At 40.1% G+C, this 20,580-nt stretch overlaps 1 protein-coding gene across 1 annotated transcript in view; it reads left to right on the top strand.

The window, feature by feature from the left end:
- The first annotated feature begins 8,536 nt into the window (after positions 1–8,536).
- The window catches only part of gab2 (GRB2-associated binding protein 2), a 74,777-nt gene continuing 62,733 nt past the window's right edge, over positions 8,537–20,580 (top strand). Inside the window, exon 1 of the mRNA XM_082181173.1 lies at positions 8,537–8,922. Coding sequence (XP_082037299.1) covers positions 8,851–8,922 — 72 coding nt within the window. The 5' untranslated portion in view covers positions 8,537–8,850. The remainder of the gene's footprint in view (positions 8,923–20,580) is intronic.

Raw genomic sequence — 20,580 nt, 5'->3', positions numbered from 1 at the left:
TTCAAAAATAAAATGCAATTGGTGATTTGAGTTTGTAGTTTTGAGACTACACTGAAAATAAGTCACTGAAATAAGGCCATAAAACCCATACTGAATATTTCTTCACAAGACTTTTGAGAACTGGATCTTGTAGCCTAGAATTTTTGCTTCAAAATGATGTGAAAATCATCCTGCCCACTCATTCACATAAAAACAATATATTGATTTAAAAATTGTAAGATATGTTTTTTGTTAGAAAGGCTGTATATGAGGAGGTGTAAATGCTCATTAATATTGATGGGTTTCACACTTGGGAAGACAATTCTATATCAATATGACTAATAATAATTCTTCATCTGCCTTTCTACAATCCAGCGTGACACTCAGGAGGTTTTAATTACAATGTCGAAATGAGCAGCAACATGTTGAATGAAGACAGTACGGTAAAAAACGGAAAATAAACAGAAATAAAATGAAACGGAACAACAGAAAGTGAGCATCCCAGCTACTTCCCCTTCCTTCATTCCATGTACAGCAAAATTAACAGGTAGATTATACCTCTGATTTCATTTCAAAATAAAAGACATTGAACCTTTGCTGCACCTACATTATTATGTGTGACCAATATTGCATATTAAAATCATTCTCTTAGTCTTTTATAAATGATTTTCTTTTCGGAATTAAATAAGAAATAGGTCAATGTTAGAATTTAAAGTTAGGTTTAAGATTACATTTAAAGGGTGCAAAATGTCAATTTTCATTTTTTCTCTCTTGAACTTCTAAGACTGAATCTTCCATCTTGTGATGTAGAAAAGTTTTTTTTTATTTATTTTTTTTTATCAATTAGGATTAATTACATGTTACCAGCAAAACATGTCTTTCATTCTGTAAATATGAAATGTAAAATATACAATGTTACACAAGTTGAAGGCACAATATGGTAACATCATGTCTGATCACTTTTTTGAGTTGACAGTAGATCTCTGTTAAGCTCTGACAGGAACCTCTGCGGCTGTTCAGAATAACTAATCAACTCTCAAATTATTTACAAAAGGATGTTTATTTATTTTCACATCCTTCTGAAAGCAACTAATGTTGCTTCTTCAAGCCAAGATGCAAGAGGCTAAAGCGGATGATGGAGAGAACAGTCGATTCAGTCCGCCGGACACACAACTGAACAGAAGACACTTTTCTGGAGTAACTGTCTTACACCTGGAACAAATGTAACACAAATTAGCTGTATTGCATAAATTCATTACTCTTAGAACAGGTGAGAAAAGATCCAGTTTCCAGGCGTAAGTTATGAAGTGACTTTTTCGTGTAAAGATTTCCAGGAAACTACATGTTCAATATTCTCATAACATGGTTGTCATTTACCGTTGGTACTTCTCCTGGATGTTTTCGTCTCAGGTCCTTCATCTCATCCTGAGCTCTTGTTTTTGGTGGATTTTTTCATCAAACGGAAAGAGACCTTCTGAACAGATTACTCTTCTGGAGTGGCTGTGACCGGTTTTACACCTGGAATGAAAAACAGAAATAAGGGTGCTAAATTCATTACACTTAGAACAGGTGAGATTTTTAAATTCCTCTTAAATAGTTTTTGGCTCATGGCTCAGTACCTAAAACCATTTGTGCTGAACAATCCTGCCCAGATCAAGCTGATGCTCTGGCTTCTGCTGCAGAAGAGAGCAGATCAAATCACAGCATTCTGTGATAAAGACATCTGATTATTACCACAAACTTTACATCCGCTCTACTTTCATTCTTCTAAGCTGTGAGATCTTCAGGTCAGAAACCCAGGACAAATTCCTGCATTATCTATACAGCCATCTCCTATAAAGCCTATGAAGTTTTGCATTAGAATTGTACTTGAAGTAATAAACAAATCACCTTCTGTCAAGCCAGGTTTGTACCAGGTGTTCATATTGATCCTGTAGAAGTTGAAACTATCTGGAAAGATTCCACACAGCATTCGGAACAAGAGGATCCCCAGAGACCAGACCGTCGCCGGCTTTCCATGAAACTCACCCTTCATTCTGTACAAAAACTGAGGGCAGTACAAAACTGTGCCTGGAGGAAAGAAAGTTTGTCTGATGTGTAAGTCTCTACCACAGCATGTCTTCTCAGCATCCATTAGGATACGAGTGTTGAGTTAACTGATTGACAAGAGTTTTTAGAAATAATAAAAGAAGCAATTAATTTGTATAGAGATCATATCATAAATTCCAAGCAAGAATTGAAATCCTGACAGGTCAAGAAGAGCCCTAAATACTGAATATATGATACAGTAAGATGGCTTTCATAGGATATAAAGTGAGATATCAAAGGATGAGAAATAATGCAGATAAAAAAAAAAATTCTAAACTAGAAGTGGTAAGTAAAGAGAAAAAAAGTCAAACCTTCTGGCCATCCGCCAAACGAGTGCCTTCATAGACAGCACCAAATCCACCTTGCCCCAGCTTACGGCCAATTGCATATCGGCAGCAAATGTTGTCTGTTATATAAAGAGAAAAAGACGATGTTTAGTGGTGCTTTGCAGATATTGTGAGATTATTGTTGGGGACTGTGGCAGAAACTCACCCTCAGGTCTCATGTTCACTTGGTTACGGTGCAGATGTATCGTCAGAGGAGACGTTTCACCTGCTGTCAGACGGACTGGAGCGTCGTGGACTTGAGTTTGAAGCTCTTCTTGCACCAGAGGCTAAGCAGCAGGAAGGACTTCAGGATCATCGACAGGAGGTTCCTTGAGATCAATGACCTCTACAGATCTAGAGATGGACTGTAGAGACTTTTGATCTAAAGAGGAGATTATCAGCACAAGAAATTAGCTAGCAGTCCATTAACTGGTAAAAGAAAATACTGATTATTTGGAACAGCCGCGATTCTTTTATATTAAAGTATTTTAATATAAAAAGTATATTGATTTTTAAGTGATTGATTTTTAAAGTGCAAAGTATAATATTACAAATTTGTACAATTTTCAGTTTACAGAAACATCTTCTGATGCACGACCTTGGACACTTCATCAGTGTTGTTTCCAGGAGCCACTGGGTGTTTCGGGTCTTACAACAGACACCCTCGTCCAGGCGACCCGACCGAGGCTGATCAGACCCCGGCCTGTGTCCAAGTGGCATTCTTCTGCCCCCACTGCTCTCCCCTCTTTAACCAGAGCCATCTGGATGCTTTTTCTGCTGCCTCCACGTTGTTTCCTATGGCTCTTCTTCGGTTAGCAACTGTTATGCCCAGCGTGCCGTAGGCCTTGCTCAGGGAGTAACTGGCAAATCCCCTACTGCCCACCTCTACTGGCATAAATCTGGTCCTCCATCCGTTCCTCCGACAATCCTCCACCAGTTATTGGTATTTCTCCCTCTTTCTCTCTTGAGCTTCCTCCATCCTCTCCTCCCAGGGCACTGTCAGCTCTAACAAGATCAGATGTTTTGTGGCCTCAGAGACCAAGATGATGTCAGGTCCCAGTGCCTTGGAGCAGCTGCTCAGGATGTGTTCAAATGTCCCTATTTTGGAACAAAGGGGGCATGCAGGTGTTTCTATTTTGCCCCATGTGCACAGGTTGGATGGACTTGGGAGGACTTCAAAGACCCTCTGAATCAAGAGCTTAATTCTCTGGGGGTTCCACTTCCAGATTTCCTTCCAGGTGACACTCCGCTCCATCGCCTGCTCCCACTTCATCCAGGCGCCTTGCTGCCGCATGGCCACTGCTCTGCTGGTTCGCTCTTCCTTGATTGAAGCTTGCACCTCCTCCTGTACCAACCTTTGCCTCTCCTTTCCGCTGGCAGAGTCTTATCAGGTATCTGTTAGGCTCCCAAGTCCGGCTCTGCCAGGCGCCACTGTTCCAAGGATGGCCTTGTGCTTCAGCCGCCTCTCTGCCTGCTAGACTACCTCGGCTGCCCTCCACTTCCTCCCTGTCCTCACAACAATCCTTACGCCGGACACTTTGGCATCTCTGGATCCAGATTACTGCAGGTGTTCCCGTGTCCGTGCAACAATGAACTCCTCCCTGACTGAGCTAAAAGGGAGCTTGAGCTTGTTGGTGTTCCCATATAGCCCGAAGTTACTTAGGCTATGCGGCAGGCCCAGCCATCTGCGTAGATAGCTGCTCACCTTTTGCTCAAAACCTTCCACCACTGTCATGGGGACCTCATAGATAAGCAGAGTGCCAGATGATTCTTGGGAGGATTCCATGCTGGGAGACCCAGGCCTTGAATCTTCCAGGGAGCCCAGACTTATCCACTGTTCTCAACCATCCTTCCAGGTCAGCACTGGTTGCCTTGATGGTGTCTCTGTCTTTCAGGCTGCAGTTGAAGACCTTCCCAAGGCTCTTCACTGGTCTCTCAGTGACTGACGGGATCTGGTGTTTTCCCAGCCTGAAACGGAATCTGTCTGTAACCTTCCCCTTCTTTAGGACTAGAGACCTGGACTTTGCAGGTTTGAAGCTCATGCGTGCCCATGACATGAGTCTCTCCAACCCCTGGAGGATCCACCTGGCTCCTGGTACCGCCATTGTTGTCACTGTGAGGTCATCCATGAATGCTCTTATGGGAGGTTGCCTTACTTCAGTCTTGCTGAGGGGGCCTCTGCACTCTGTTTCAGCTGCCTTGACCAGCATGTTCATTGCCAGCCCAAAGAGGGTCACTGAGATTGCACAGCCAGTGATTATCCCCACCTCCAGCTGGTGCCAGCTGGCCAGTGGAGACTCTCAGCTGAACTTTCTGTAATAGTCCAGGATGAGATCTTTCACCTTCTGCAGTACATGGTGTTTCTCCAGTGCAACCTCCACCAGCTTGAGGGGTATTGAGCCATAGGCGTTGGTGAGGTCCAGCCACAGTACAGCCAGGTCCCCTCTGCCTTCTCTTGCTTCCCTGATGAGCTGGGTTACTACGCCCGTGTGTTCCAGACAACCAGGAACTCCTGGTATTCCTCCCTTTTGCACAGACGTGTCGATGTACTTATTGCTCAAAAGGAAGTTGGAGAACCTCTTGGCCACGATGCTGAAGAAGATTTTACTCTCCACACTGAGCAAGGAGATGATCCAGAACTGGTTGATGTTCTCAGACTTCTCCTCTTTTGCTATGCCCACTCCCTCAGCATACCTCCATGGCTGGGTTATCTTCCTTCTCCTCCAGATCACCTTCAGGGCCCTTCAAAGCCGATGTAGTTGCTTTGGGCAGTTATTATACTTGGGCACTCCACTTGGGCCTGGTGCTGAGCTCGATCTTGCTCTCCTCACAACTTCCTCCACTTCCCTTAGGCGGGGCTCCTTCAGGCCGAAGTCTGATGAAGCGGTGATGGTTTTCAGTGCATCGCATGGACCCAGCGTTTGTTCTCTGATGGAGTCACTATAGGTGGCCTTGAGGTGGTCTTTTATGGCATCCTTAGAGCAGCCTTCTTTTGGCCAAGGAGCTGCTTGGTCAACTTAAATGGGTTGGCCAAGAATGCTGCCCTCTTCCTGGCTCTCTCCTTCCGCCTCCTTCTGTGGAACTCTGCCCTCCACAAAGTCAAGAGTTGTTTCCTTAGGATTGCTCTCAGGTCCGCTAGGCCGGCTCTCTCAACTTCCCCCACTGACTTGTATTGCCTCTTTAGCAGCCTGAGTTCTTCCCTGGGGCACTGAATTTTCCTTACTCTGTGGCTTGGAGCATATGCTGATGGATCAGGCTTGGGTGCCTCGGTTCTAAATCGCTTAGCTGCGAATTTCACTATGAGGGTGGTCATCGTTCTCAATCGGTTGTCCATGTCACCCTTGGCTGTCCCTTCCAGGACCTGGCTTACATCTTCATCAAATTGTTGTCACTCAACTCTCTTGTAGGATTTGGGCCACTGGATCCTTGGTTGGACCGCAGGGGCACAGCCAGTTGTTATGGCTGCAGCTTGCTGGCTTTGGAGGCCCTGTGTGTTGTCGGGAGATGCTGTCTCTTGGGTAATAGTGGCAGGTGAGCTGCTAACTAGGAGGCTCTGGGCAATGTGGGTTGCCTCCGGGCCTGGCTGCTCCTGCGTCTCACCAGAAGTCGCTTCTGTCCGTTGTGTCATTGTTGCCGCTGTCAAGCATCTCATTCTGCCTTGATGGATTTTTAAACCCCTCTCATTCTTGCCGATCCTGCCGCAGATGCACTGTATTGTCTATGTCTTTATTCCTTTGTCCTGTGTCGTTGTCTTTGAGTCCGTCCTGTTTGAGGTTTCTTAATTAATTTATCATAGAGAAAAAGTTAAAAGGTCTGTTTAAAACCATCTATTAGGGGGGAGAAAAGTTCAGAAAAGTTCCAGTTCCTCACGGTCACTCATTTAGGTGTAAAATATGAAGTGACTTTTTCATGTAGGATATTAAAAATATATTCTCTAACATGTTTGTCATTTACCGTCAGTACCTCTCCTGGATGTTTCCATCTCTTTATCCTTCATCATCTCACCCTGATCTGAGCTCTTGTTTTTGGTTGATTCTTTCTTCCGTCTGAAAGAGAGACTCTTAAAGAAGCCCACTTTCTTTTTCTTCCTCTTCAGAAGAGAGATGGGAAGCTGGTCTCCCTCTCCCTCAGGCTTCTTCTCGTCAGGCCGATGAGGAATATGTTTCTCCGCTGTGCTGCTGCTGCTGCTGCTGCTGGGGTTTGAGGGTTTGTGGTCACGGTGATGGAGGTTGTGTACCTGCTCGCTATCCGTCAACGGTTGTACTCGTGAACTTCTGTGTCCCATGATGATGAATCATTGTTGTGTATCAATCACACTAAAGCAGCTACAAACTCAGTAAATGAGTAAAGTGTGGAAAGTTACATGGCTTTAAGTCTTACACTTAAAGTCACTGTTACGACATATCTAGTTCATGTAGCTGAGGAATTATAAACAACAACATCAGAACAATGTGTAATATTATTTCACGAGTTCACACTTACATACAGAGGGGGTAAAGTTTAATGCGTATTTGGCGTGCTGTCCGGGGGGAGGGCTCCAAGCTCGGAGTTCGGCCCGAACCCAGAGTACTCCCCCTGTATGTAAGTGGTCAGGACTAGAAGTGTGGAGAAGGGATGCTACTAAACTGTCAATGGATTGAGGTGAGACTGCTGAATGTATACATATCTCTTACCATTGATTGCTCAGTGCTCTTCACCTTTTAATTATCTGAACGTGCTCCTCCCAAACTTTGTTAAAGGGATACTTCAGGATTTAGCATTAAGCTTTGTATTAGTTGAAAACCTGAAGTATTTTCGAATTACCGTGCTTTCCACCCTCATATCCCCCTGAGACGAGAAATTTATGTATTTTTTGTCTGGAAAAAATCCTCCAATGACGCAAAAATCATCATTTTGCGTCATCTGAGGATTTTTTGGCCAGGGGCTAAAGACTACGGCCAGTAGTAGGGGCTGTCCCGCATGTTTTCAACCCGCCCATAGAGGGTGGGATCTCAGTCACAGAATGTACAAATAGTGTCAGCCGTCTTTTTTTTAAGCTAAGCTAGCAGGCTCTTGTTCTGTTGAGAAAGCTGAGTAGTAGGAGAAAGCTGAGTAGTTCCCGCTCCTACGAGACCGGTGCGTACCGGTCTCGTAGGACCGGTACGCCTACGAGACCGGGCCTACGGGGATAGCCTACGAGACCGGTGCGTCTCACACGCTCATCAGTAATCACGCCACCGGCCTCGCGCCGTTCTCCCGCGCCCCTCAGCCTCGTCATGCTCGCCATTTTGGGCGATCTCGAAATCCCGGGCAAACTCGTCACGGAGACTTACTAGTAGCCTTGTTGTTTTCAACTGCGCTCTCTTACCGGTAGGCGTGGCTTGGGAGTGGCCTCCTAGGGCAGCGAAGCAAGTGCATTCTGGGAGTTGTTGTCTTTCATCCACATAAGCCAAAAATACATTTTCTGGCTTTTCTCAGTCTAGAAAGCTCCAAATTCAAAAATTATTTCACATTTCTTCTACATAAATGAACTATTTTAAATACACATTCATCTTTCCAGAGGTGAAGTATCCCTTTAATAAAACATCATATCATCCATATGATTATAGAATTACATTTTAATTTTGTTTCTGCAGAATTGGCCTACATAAAAACAAATACTTTGACCCACAAAAATCTCATAAAACAACAAGACTGTTTAAAGACACGTTCCCTTTGTGAAAACGTAATCCATATTTAAATATACAATATAATCATCATAGGTTATTTACCTAACATGAAGCGCGTGTATAGCTGATAGTAGCAAGATCCTGCATGACGTATATCTGTCCACTAGATGGCGTGTTTCCCAAACTAATTCATACTGGGTAAAGTTCGTGACGGCTGTTTCTAATCCTGGGAAAACACTCAGTGCCATCTGCTGATGCACATTTAATAACATTAGACATATCCCTTTAAGTAAATTAGATTTTTTGACAGATGCTTTCAAACTTTATATAGACTTAAAAGTGCACAAAAGTGTGCAATCTAGTACTAGAAACTAACCAGCCTATATGTGTGAGCCGGCATCGGCACAGTGGACTCCACTCATGTGGTTCATCGTCTCTCTTCATCCCTACAGTGTGTGTGTGTGTGTGTGTGTGAGAGAGAGAGTCCCGTCCCTTCAGTTCAGTGGGCGTGGTGTGCGTGTGTGTGAGTGGGAAAACAAACAGCAGACAAACAACAGTACTTCCTACATCTTCGTACTACTCGAGCGTTATCTCGCGTCAAGCGTCTCTCTCGCGCGTAGTGTTTACAGTAGTCCGGCTGAGCTCAGAGGACGCGCGTCCCATCATCACTAAATGACGCGCCGCAGCACTGCAGATTTACATCCACTCCACAGTTCGACACGCGTTCAACATAGATGGACCCGCATCATCTGAGGACTTCAGAGTGATATTACTGTTGTGCTTGTGTTTTTCCCTTTTCTTTTTGTAAAATGAGCGGAGGGGAAATCATCTGTCAGGGATGGTTGAGAAAGTCGCCACCCGAGAAGAAGCTGCGGAGATATGTAAGTGTTTGCTGAGCTATGTTCTTATGTCAGAATGTTGTGCTTTATATGTACAGTAACAGTGATGCAGAAAACTTAACTTTTATTAACCAACTCTCTGTTTGCAATCTATTCGTCCTCATTAAATAAATATCAATGGTGAACATTAGTTTACAAGTCAACAAAATGCACTTCAGTGTGTTTTTATGACAATTTTGTTGGTAAACAAAATCAGCCTTAGATGGTTTGCTGGTCTTAGCTGGTTTAGGCTGGACTAGGTGGTCTAATTGCTTGGTTAAGCATGCATTTAACTGGTCGGACAGCTATCAAGTACCCCAAACCCCTTTAAAACCTACAAAACAGACTGGTCCAAGCTTTTTTCTTTTTTTTTTTACCAGATGAACCTGACATTTATGATCATCTAAATATCATATATAATAGAGCAGGGTGCAATAATAAAGCATGGTCTCTGATTGCCACTATATTGTTATATAGTCATATAATGATGACATTTGAGATTTTGACATTTGTTCACAATTACTAAAATCAAAATGCGGCCAACTGACATTGATTATTAATGCAGATTATGATTTAAATATCTGGAACAGGGCGGCAGATATAAAGCTGATTTATACATTACACAAATTAAAGGTGCAGTCAGTAAATTATTGGTAATGGTAGACAAAGAAAATAAATTATCAGCTTTTCACCACTTCTAAAACAAAAAAAGGAAGCCTTCTATATAGCGTGCAGCGCCTACTCGTAAGTCGTGGGTGATGCCATGTCATGCAATTGACTAAATGTTTTCCTTTATAATGCTCTTAACAGTCAGTACTCATGTTTTACAAAGCATAACATTAATGTCTAGTATAAGAGGAAAAGGAACAAAAAAAAAGTGTGGAATGAAACTGCAGCAGTTAGTAAACATAGCAATTGCTAAACAGACTAAACTTCATGCATCCAGACCAATAGGTGGCAGTGTAATCCAAAACACTTTGAGACGAATCTAGCTTTCTGAACGTTAACAAAATTTACTGAGTATTTTTGTAATGATGACAAGTGAGACACAAAATTGCTAAAAATCGAACAAATACTTATTTTACACAACATTTCCTCAGTACATTAAAAGTATTGAAACCAAAATGCGCAGTCATTACATTTCAGAATTGACACAAGGAGGAACTAACTGCTATTTATTGGTCACGCCGGCATGTTTAGTTGCCGTTGCTGATAATAGACCAACATACCGTATATCAGTCAGGACTTGATTTTTTGCCAATGCATATCATTTCAAATTGGCCAAATATTAATCGGCCTGGGCTGAGTTTCCCAAAAGCATCATAAGCCTAAGTCGATCGTAGAACCATTGCCACAAATGGTCTCTATGATTCACTTAGGCTCATGATGCTTTTGGGAAACGCAGCCCTGGTCAATGTAGTCTTTATTGTTGTCCCAACCTTAGCAGGTGCAGCCTGTTTTGCACTAGCATCTGTCATGTAAAACAGACAAACTAGTTAATGTACTATCATTAAAACACACAACCACACACATTTATTATTTCGGATGACCACCAATAATACCTGCTTTATAATAAGATTATGACTAATATAATCTGGACTTAATTGAACTAAAGAAGCTGAGCACAATGGGGTTTGAAGACACCACGGAGACACCGTCTGTCTCCTAATTCTGTTTTGGACAGCTGTCTACTCAACTGTTCCTATTAAAAGGGCAGAAACTGTTTACTGCCCCTCTTTCATCTGATGTTAGCTTGCTAGAAGCCAGTTGCTGGATTATTGTAAACTGGAGACCTTGGACCGTTGGACATGTGGAGGCCTTACATCTTTCTTTGGTGCCTGAACGTTGGAGACTGTTGCTTTCCGGTTTGCCAGAGCAGATAATGCGTCCCGCACAAAAGCTGGGAAGGCCTACGGTTTTAGATCTCATAAATACAGCTGTCTCATGTTTATCTACAGTGTTGCATTACAGGACTTCTCCATCCTCCTACCTAACTTTGCCATGATGTCATCTCATTCTCCCGCTCTCTCTTTCTCCTTCCTTCTCTCTCGGTTTCATTGGGAGAGCCCGTATCTGCATGTCCTCAGATGCACACATGCTAGGTCATTTCCTCATTGTCTTCCACATAAAGCAGCCCTGTCTTATGTGGAGCTGTACAGGAACTGCTCATGTCAAAATAAGTGGGCAGCTGGGGCTGGGAAGAGGAAAAGCAGACACATGTTTACCTTATAAGTGAAGGTTACTCCTTGAATAAAAAAAAAACACTGTTAAAGGAATAGTTCGCTCATAAATTCAGCATAGGCTCATTGAACAAACTCCAAGAAATGACATGTACGTACAATACACTGAAATGTACAATACACTGAAATGAACACTGGCTGCAGTTTGGCCCAGTTTACACCTGGTATTAAGATGCGTTTTGGACGATCGGATCACAAGTAGTCGAAGGGTGCACATTCTCGTTTACACCTGGTGTTTTAATCCGTCTATTTTGTCTACTTTCAACCACTTCTGGCCTGATTTCTTCGAGGGGAGGGTCTATGGGCGCATAAATATATGGGCTTTTTCAGATCTTTCGATCTAATGGATGAAATAAGCTTGTGTATTTTACATATGAACGTGCCGGAGATGACGGAAAAACATACGGAGAGCAGCAGCTTTGGTTTCTGCTCTGACAGACGCAAGACCAGCCGAACACAGTGAGTGTGTATTAGAAATCAGGAATGGTGAGAGAACATCGTGCTTGGTGCGTTTTTTTGTCTTCTAACCAAACTTAGATCTTCAGCTGACTAAAGTTTAAATCTCGTCTGGCTAGCGCGTGTCCCATTATGTTTACTTATCAGGTCAGTAGATGGAGAGGCGGTCTTTTGTGGCTGTTTGAACACATTCGACTAATGGAGTGTTTACACTACTAAAGCAATCCGGTCTAATGTGTTTTCGACTATCTCTGGAAGTGGTCAAAAGTGGACAAAACGTTTTAGACCCCGTTTACTCCTGTATTTAGTGCCGTCCACTTGTGATCCGATCGTCCAAAACGCATCTTTATTCCAGATGCATACAAGGCCTAAAACACCTACAACATTTATTAGTTTTCATACAAATTAAAATTACAGGGGCAGAATATCTATTAATAAAGACATATCTTTGCATGGTTACTTGCACAATAGTATGTTATGATCTCAAAGCACTTTTACCATAGTGAATTATTTGTAAACTAATACATTTTGACACATCACATGACCAGCTCCATATGTATACACTTGGTATTTCAGATGTAGTAAACTTGCTCAGTAGCTCACCTGGTACAACGTTTGCGAGAGAGCCCAAAGACTTGTAGAAGCAAGCTAAAATGGCACGGTTGTATCAGCAATTGCATTTTTACCTGGTGTTTGCTTTTGTTAACATTATCGGTAAGGTTGAGTGTAGGTACTTCCACAATACTTCCACAATACAACAAACAGATTCACGTTCATCTGTTTCGGATAACACTAAATGCACTTTTAGCGCCACTTCACTGGACATTTCAGTGGCGTGCAAGAAGCTCCTTAATATCATTTTGCATAAATGTTGCCACAGGTACGTATTTCCAATGAACCTGGGTTGCAAACATGATTATTTTTCAGAATAATTGGTAAGAATGTGAATATTTGCTTTATTGATGTTATTTTTTTTTTGTGTGTGTGTGTGTGTCTTTTGAGTTGTTGCGTAACCATCTAAAAAATATTTCTATTTTTGTCTTTAATAAAAAGTAACAGCAAACAAGTTTGTCGAAACATGACGGTTAGTAAATAATTGCAGAGTTTTCTATTCCTATTCCTTTTTGTCCACGAGCTGGACATCATGATCTTGAGGTCTTGCATCCAAAAATGTCTTGTCCACATAGCAAAAGGCCAAAAAAGCCAGGCATGGACATTCTGTAGACATTCTCCAATCAGCTGGACAGGGAAAAGCCTGTGCCAAAAGGACTAATTCTCCCATCTAAAAAAAATTCCTTCCACTTAAAGATGCTGGTGCTGGACAATGACAGCCATTAAGGGCACTGAATTGCTGTCATCTGACATTACTGACATCCTCATGTAGAGAGATATTTTAAGCAGCTGAGTATTTCAGCATTCCTCTTGTAAGGTGTCTTTTTTTTAGCTGGTGGTTAATGACGGATTGGTTTAAATTCTTCCACATGCTTTTGGATTGATGAAGAGTTCAACTCATATAATTTGTCGCTGGCCTATATGTTCCTTGGGTTCTTTTGAATCCCCAGGGCAAATGCATTACGAAGGGAATTTGACTAATGCATTTGCAATAGTGATTGTGAGACTTCAGTGAATGTTTTATGGAAAAAGCTTAGTATTTCCTTATTCCGTTCTTTTAGATTTTTCTTGATATTCCATTCTTCAAACTTGTTTATCTCAGTTTCTAATAAATATTCTGTTTTCATAGTAAAAAAAAAAAAACAAGCTTATCATGCTTTCCGTGCAAGTTCAGCTGTCCTTAAAGTGGAACAGGTAAATACACGCTTTAGAGGGTATCTCCTTAACGTCAATCCTGTCATGTAAATAGTATGCAAATACACATGGCAAACACCCTGGGCAGTTACAGCCTACTAGCAACAGTTGAAAACTGATGTAGTAAGTTTGCTGATAGCTTTTATGACCTTTTTGGCAGAGCAACCTATTTGCCCTTGTGTTTTTTATGATATTTTTCTTCATTTAATTTTTTATCGAAGTATGTATTTGCAATAAAAGTATGACTGAGATAATGATATCTCTGTTTATATATCTGGAGAACACGATACTGGTGCTTGCATTAGAGAGAGCATGAAAGCAAATGAGTTAATGAACAGCAATATCAGTCTCAGCTCCCTTCTTCTTTTATCAGATGGAACATTCCGTATTTTATGGTCCTAAATAGCCTCCTAATTCATGATGGGAATACTGCATACCAAGTGAATCTCATGAAAACATGCCCAGGTCATATTTAATCACAAAATCAATAGAAAAAAAACACACACAAAATATTTAACCACAAAAAAGAAAAGAAAAAACAAATAATATTTAGCATTCTGACATTCATTTCAATTAATTTGCAGTGCCAGGACTTTTTGATTCTTTCTTTTTTAAATTAAATGTTATATAGAGTGCGTATACATGTAATCAGATTCCAAAATTTTTGTACTTTTAATTAGATTATATTACATTTTAAAATGCTCATAATCAGATTACATTTACTTTTTTATGGATTACATCATTAAATATTATTCACAAAATGGCAGTAAATTATTCATAATTTATTGATTCTTTTTACTCTTTTAAAATGTCCTTTATATTGTGTGTCATACTGTTTAGCTTTGATTGTATTCACAATATAGAATGGCCATGCAAATTTCATGTACAAATAAAAGCATCTCTCATTTAAAACATGTATGAGATGAATAATTATGCAAGTGACTAAACACTGCTGATATATAGCTGTGAAACACTGTCTTTATCATATACAGTGACCTTCACTAATTATTGATCAGGACAAAAATATTTCAAACCTGGAAAACTTTAAATGTGTAATGTCATTGCAGTTTTCATGTTTATTATTGTTGTTGTTGTTGTTGTTGTTTTCTGTCAGACAAACCTTTTGGACCTAAAATATTTACTTGGAGACCCCTGAGATTTTAAATGTGTTAGGTCAAAAGTAATCTAAAAGTAAGTAAAAAGTAGTCAGAGTACATTACCTAAAATTAGTAATCTAGATTACCTTACTAACTACAATTTTCCTCATGTAATTTGAAACCAGTAACAGACTACAATTTGTAATCTTCCCAGCACTGAATATACATAAAAGTATTGTTATACCATGCTTTTTTTTTTAAGTATAAATGCTTATTTATTAAATTAAATTAATTTTAAAATAACCTTTTTAATTCTTTTCAATACAGAAATGAGTTCAAATTATCCTAATATAAGAGCAAGGGTCCTAAAAATAGACCTAATTTTCAAAACACTAGGTTTTTATGTGAGATATGCCTCGGACATGTACGTACTTGACAGTACTTTTTGTGATATTCGCCCACGTATATTTAATATGCAAGATTGTCCCACTTGCCTGTCTAACCTGTGAAGCTGTGCCAAAGGCTGTGTCACTACTGACTACAATAAAAACCGAAGGTCGGAAATGGACAATTCTGGCATTTCCCACCACAGCTTCTCATTTCCTTTTCCTACAACTGCCATTGGCTTCCTCTGTGTCCGCTCTCATTTGAATCTGAGGATCATTCGTAGCCATTAAAAGTGCCTGAGCAGAAAGAGGTGAGAATATCTCAACTGCTCGTGTAACATGAGCGTTTCGGCAGCTATAGCAGTAGTTGGTACCACCCATTCTCCTGGTCCTGATCTGACATCATCTCCCAAACATGTCTGTTTGCATAATCCATCGCTACATTCCTGCATGATCATATCAGGGGAAGGTGACTGCAGTGCGTTCTCTCCCTACTTCAAACGTCGTCTGGAAAGTGTACTTCATGTGCATTTGAGGTTGTTTGTGTGTCTGGGTGGGGGTCAGCTGCCGCCTGTGCTGTTGTTTTGCAGAGGAGCGCTGGGAAGTCCTTGCCCTCCGAGGTCAGCGGCGAACACCTCCCAGTTCCTGCTTTGACGGACAAACCAACGCTCAAACAGGCATTCTCCTTGTTCCACATCATCTGACATTGGATTTGCTCTCAATACCCAAATTACAGACAGCTGGATGTCCTTTTGAGTGCTGGGAGACGCTCAGCTCAATCCTCTCGGGATGAGTTAATGAGCCTGTATAGATTACTATTCCATGCCTGGGACTTCAGCAATACTCAGTTTCTTCAGCTTGTGGTGCTTTCTAGAGATTTGAACAAACCCCTTACGGTAAATGAATATTCCAGGATTTGCACAACTTAATAGACAGCATGTAAGGCATAATGTTGATCACCAATACAAACATGTATTTCCACTTTTCTTTGTTGAAAAAAATCTTTGTTGCAGCGAGACACTTGCATTGCAAGTGAATGGAGCCAATCCTTAAAGGGATAGTTCACCCAGATCTGAAAAAAATAAAATAAATACTATCATCATGTCATTCCAAAGCCATAAGACTTTCGTTCTCCTTCGGAACACAAATGAGGATAATTTTTATGTAATCTGAGAGTTTCTGTCCCTTCATTGAAAGTGTATTCACCCAAAACTCTTTATTAAAGGGATAGTTCACTTTGAAATACAATTTTGGTATGTTTTAGCTTACCTCAAGGGCATCCAAGATGTAGGTGTCTTTTTTTCCGCAGTAGTTTCAATTTTGATATTTTTAGGTCAAACCGTTTTTGTATGTCAGTCATATAATGCAGGTCTATGGTCAATATCTCAAAGAGCATGCACAGAGTCCAAATTAAAACAATTCCACATCGTCCAAATTAAACAATTCCCCATCGTAAGTACACATTGATGGCCTAAGATACGAAACGAGCGGTTTGTGTGAGAAAACGAACAGTATTTAAATCGTTGTTACCTCTTGAACACAGCCGCGTCCAAATGATCTGAGGGCGTGGGCGGGTATAGATATACACTAGATGTCGCCTTGGCTACTGCAGTTCATTGGAACGAAACCGTAGCCAAGGCGATATCTAGTGTATATATCGATACCCGCCCGCGCCCTCAGATCATTTGGACGCGGCTGTGTTCAAGAGGTAACAACGATTTAAATACTGTTCGTTTTCTCACACAAACCGCTCGTTTCGTGTTTAATTTGGACTCTGTGCATGCTCTTTGGGGTGGTGACCATGGACCTGCATTATTTGACTGACAGATAAGAACAGTTTGACCTAAAAATATCAAAATTGAAACTACTGCGGAAAAAAAGACACCTACATCTTGGATGCCCTTGAGGTAAGCTAAAACATACCAACATTTTATTTCAAAGTGAACTATCCCTTTAATAGTGAGATCTTACAATTAATCCATATAAATAGAGCAGTTTAATCCAAGTGTTCTGAAGAGGCACGATTGCTTTATACGCTGAACAGATTTAATTTAGCTTTTATTCACATATAAACATTGATCAGTAAACATAAACAGCTGTACTTGCTTGACGCGCAACAAACCTCTTCTTGGTTCTTGCGGAAACTCAAACGTGCTGACGTAACACGAAAGAATGAACCTCTTTGGTTCATTGGCATCAAGCAAGCATGCTTGAGCTTCTCTTTATCAAATTTGAGTGCTTTACGTACATTCGCTGATCAATGTCTCTTCAGAAGACTTGGATTAAACCACTTAATTCATACGGATTTCTTTTACAGTCTCTTTATTAACATTTTGAAGCATTAGAGTTTCAATGGAGGGAGAGAAAGCTCTCAGATTTCATTAAAAATATCTTCGTTTGTGAATGAAAGTCTTACGGGTTTGGAACGACATGAGGGTGAGTAATTGAGGACAGAAATGTAATTTTTGTAACCCTTTAAATGTTGTAAATACTCACTATTGCAGTAGTATAGCCACAAGATGTGAAGTGAGTGTTAACATGATTTTAGTTTGAAAATCACTCACTAAACATTTAATCACATTTTAAAAGTTTGATCTCATTTTAATAATTTTTTGCTGTGATAACACAACGATGTAAATCCTTAAACTGTAAAATAAGATATGTTTCCATCCAAAGTTGTGAATTTAACTTATGCACAAAATTGGAATATCGCATAAAACATTCGCAAATAAAATACCGTTTCCATGTGTTCAAGAGAACAAAATCATCACTTCCGGAAATTGGTGCAAAAGATCTGTAATAAAAATAGAAATTGCTACAATCAGGGAAGCCACTATTTTCCTCCATCATAAAGGACTTGCGTCTCAGAGCGCGCAAACGAAACGAAATAAACGCTGTCATGTTATCTTGCGTTTGGATTCTGGTGTTCGGGAATGCAATCATGTGAGATGCTTCTGGGAAGGAAAATCAGAATCAATACAGATTTTAGCATTTCAGAATGATCAAACCAACATTTGAGATGCTGTGCAATGTGATTGGTCCGCTGGTTAGTCCAGTTATCCAATCACATCCACCGCTGCGGAAAAGTCATGTGAGTTTTTTTTGTTGCAAAAATAAATAAATAAATAAATAGGACAGTATAGACAGGAAGTGAAGTGGGAGAGAGGGGGACGAGATTCGAACTCGGGTCGCCCGAAGAGCGACGGCGCTATATGTCGGCGCCAACAATGCGTATGTCTTCTTATTGGATAAAAACATCCACCTCAAATTATGTTTTTTGAATTTATGTGCATCTTGCTGTTTCCATCCAGCATTTTTTTTAATGCAATATCCCAAAATGCACATAAAAATAGGAGGATGAAAACATAGCTAGTGATGATGTAAACAGATTAACAGTTTTAACAAGTTTTAACAGAAGAATTAATGCACAGGCTTTTATAAAATTGTAAGTTTCACATTACTGTTTTTAACCCTCCAAAAACTGGCCCCATTGACTTCCATTGTAAGTGTCTCAGCGTAACCTTGACTTTTGCTCTTTTAAAAGAAAACGTGGATTGAGTCAAAATAATTTTGAGGGGTGAGCACAAATTCTTTTTGATTATTAAATATTGTATTGAACCCAAAATATTTTTGAATAAGTATTGAACTTGACATTTTTCTCAACATTTCTTCTACGAACAGAAAAATCTGAAATGAAGCGAAAAATACATTTACGTTGAGGAAAGAACCCAGGACCAGTGCCATATCTATAACATTCATATCATAACACCTGCTGGGCGATAAAACAGGCAAAAACAGTAGGATGACGATTGTTTCCTTCATGTCGCTAGCTTACTTGGTTTGAGATATAAATTACATAATTTATCCACAATGGTTTATGGCTTCCTTTATTTAAGCCTCTTATTTGACACACTTTTTCTGACCTCTCTTTAGCCAGGAAATTACAGTCGAGATGGAGGATCTTTATATAGTAAATAGCCTGGCCTTCAGCATGTCCTGTGGAGCTAGAGCTACCTGTTTGTGTTATAAGCTGAAAGCTCAACAGCAGCAGTAGCATGTACCAGACTTCCTCTGATGGCACCTACAGGAAATGTTCAGCCCGGGGTCTCATGAGGAGGGGAAATGAGTGGGACGTGTTTGGGGGTTCTTGTCTGCTGTTTTTTAGAGTACTAAATTAAAGTGTGTTTTCATCATAGGAAATCGAATTCCACTGATAGTGATCTTCTGACTCAAATAAGTTTGAGTCCCTTTTATTATATGTGACCCTGGACCACAAAACCAGTCATATGGGTCAATTTTTTGAAATTGAGATTTATACATCATCTGAAAGCTGAATAAATAAGCTTTTCATTGATGTATGGTTTGTTAGGATAGGACAATATTTGGCCGAGATACAACTATTTGAAAATCTGGAAACTGCAAGTGCAAATAAATTGAAACACCTTTAAAGTTGTCCATTTAAGTTTGCGATTGTGCTGCATTTAGTCACAAAAATAAATGTTTTATATATGAAACAAAATATCTTCATGGAACATGATCTTTACTTAAAGGGATGGTTCGGAGTCAAATCAACCTAGGGTCCTTTGCACCAGGACATCGAGACCCCCCTCCCCTATTTATTTAATAAATCAATAAAAATGTATTAATTAAATAAACTCCTGATGTACTTACAAACTTTCCAATGCCTCGTTTTATGAGTAGATAACCTATTTTTACTACTGTAGAAGTTTGGTACCATTCTGGGCATTATTAGTGGGGTAATTTATAAGATACAAATTTGGAGCCAATAGCGCCTGCACTAAACCATCCGGCTGATATCTTGAAATAAGCTCCAACTTTAATAATGTTCAACCAAGGGAAAAAAGGCTTCTGGGGGGGGTGTTTGGCTCGATGTCATGGTGCAAAGGACCCTGGGTTGATTTTACTCCGAACCATCCCTTTAATATCCTAATGATTTTTGGCATAAAAGAAAAATCAATCATTTTGAACCATACAATGTATTGTTGGCTATTGCCACAAATATACCCGTGCGACTTGTGACTGGTTTTGTGATCCAGGGTCACATATATAAAGTGCCTTTTATTATATACATACATATATATTATGTAAATTGGGGCTTGAAGAAGTTCGAACCCAAGAGAACTCAATGTCAAAATAAGGTCTTTTCTCACTGTCTCTCAAAACCTCTATTGTGTCTTGCTGCCTGTTTTAGAAGCTAATTTAAAACTGGGTGACATTAATTTAAGTCTTAGGCATGTGTCTGTAGTCTTCGAAATTTGCAAAGTACGCTGACTAATTATGTAGGCTGGTTAAGAACACGTTGATATTAAACAAGTGAAATGAACATCTATATCACGTTTGTCTCGTGAATGCTAAAAGATTAATCGGATTATGGAAGTAATCGTGAAAAAAGTCTTTGAATTATTTTGCTGATGTTCTTGTGTAAATGATGCTGACGTTATTTCTAATTCATTTGGACATTCATACATTTTCATACATGTGTGTTTCAGTATTCAGACAAACATTATGAAGATTCTTTGGAAGACGCCTGTATTTATGCATTTTCATTCATTATTACCATTAACTTAATTTTTTTAAAGCCGTAAAATAGCAATAATTTTATTATTTTATCTACTTTGTCCTAGGATACAAAGGCTTTTGGATGCAATATGATGA

The sequence above is a fragment of the Leuciscus leuciscus genome (genome assembly GCF_965113295.1).
Source record: "Leuciscus leuciscus genome assembly, chromosome: 9".
Taxonomy (NCBI): Eukaryota; Metazoa; Chordata; class Actinopteri; order Cypriniformes; family Leuciscidae; genus Leuciscus; species Leuciscus leuciscus.
The sequence above is the reverse complement of the archived record's forward strand: the minus strand, read 5'-3'. Positions and strand labels throughout refer to the sequence as shown.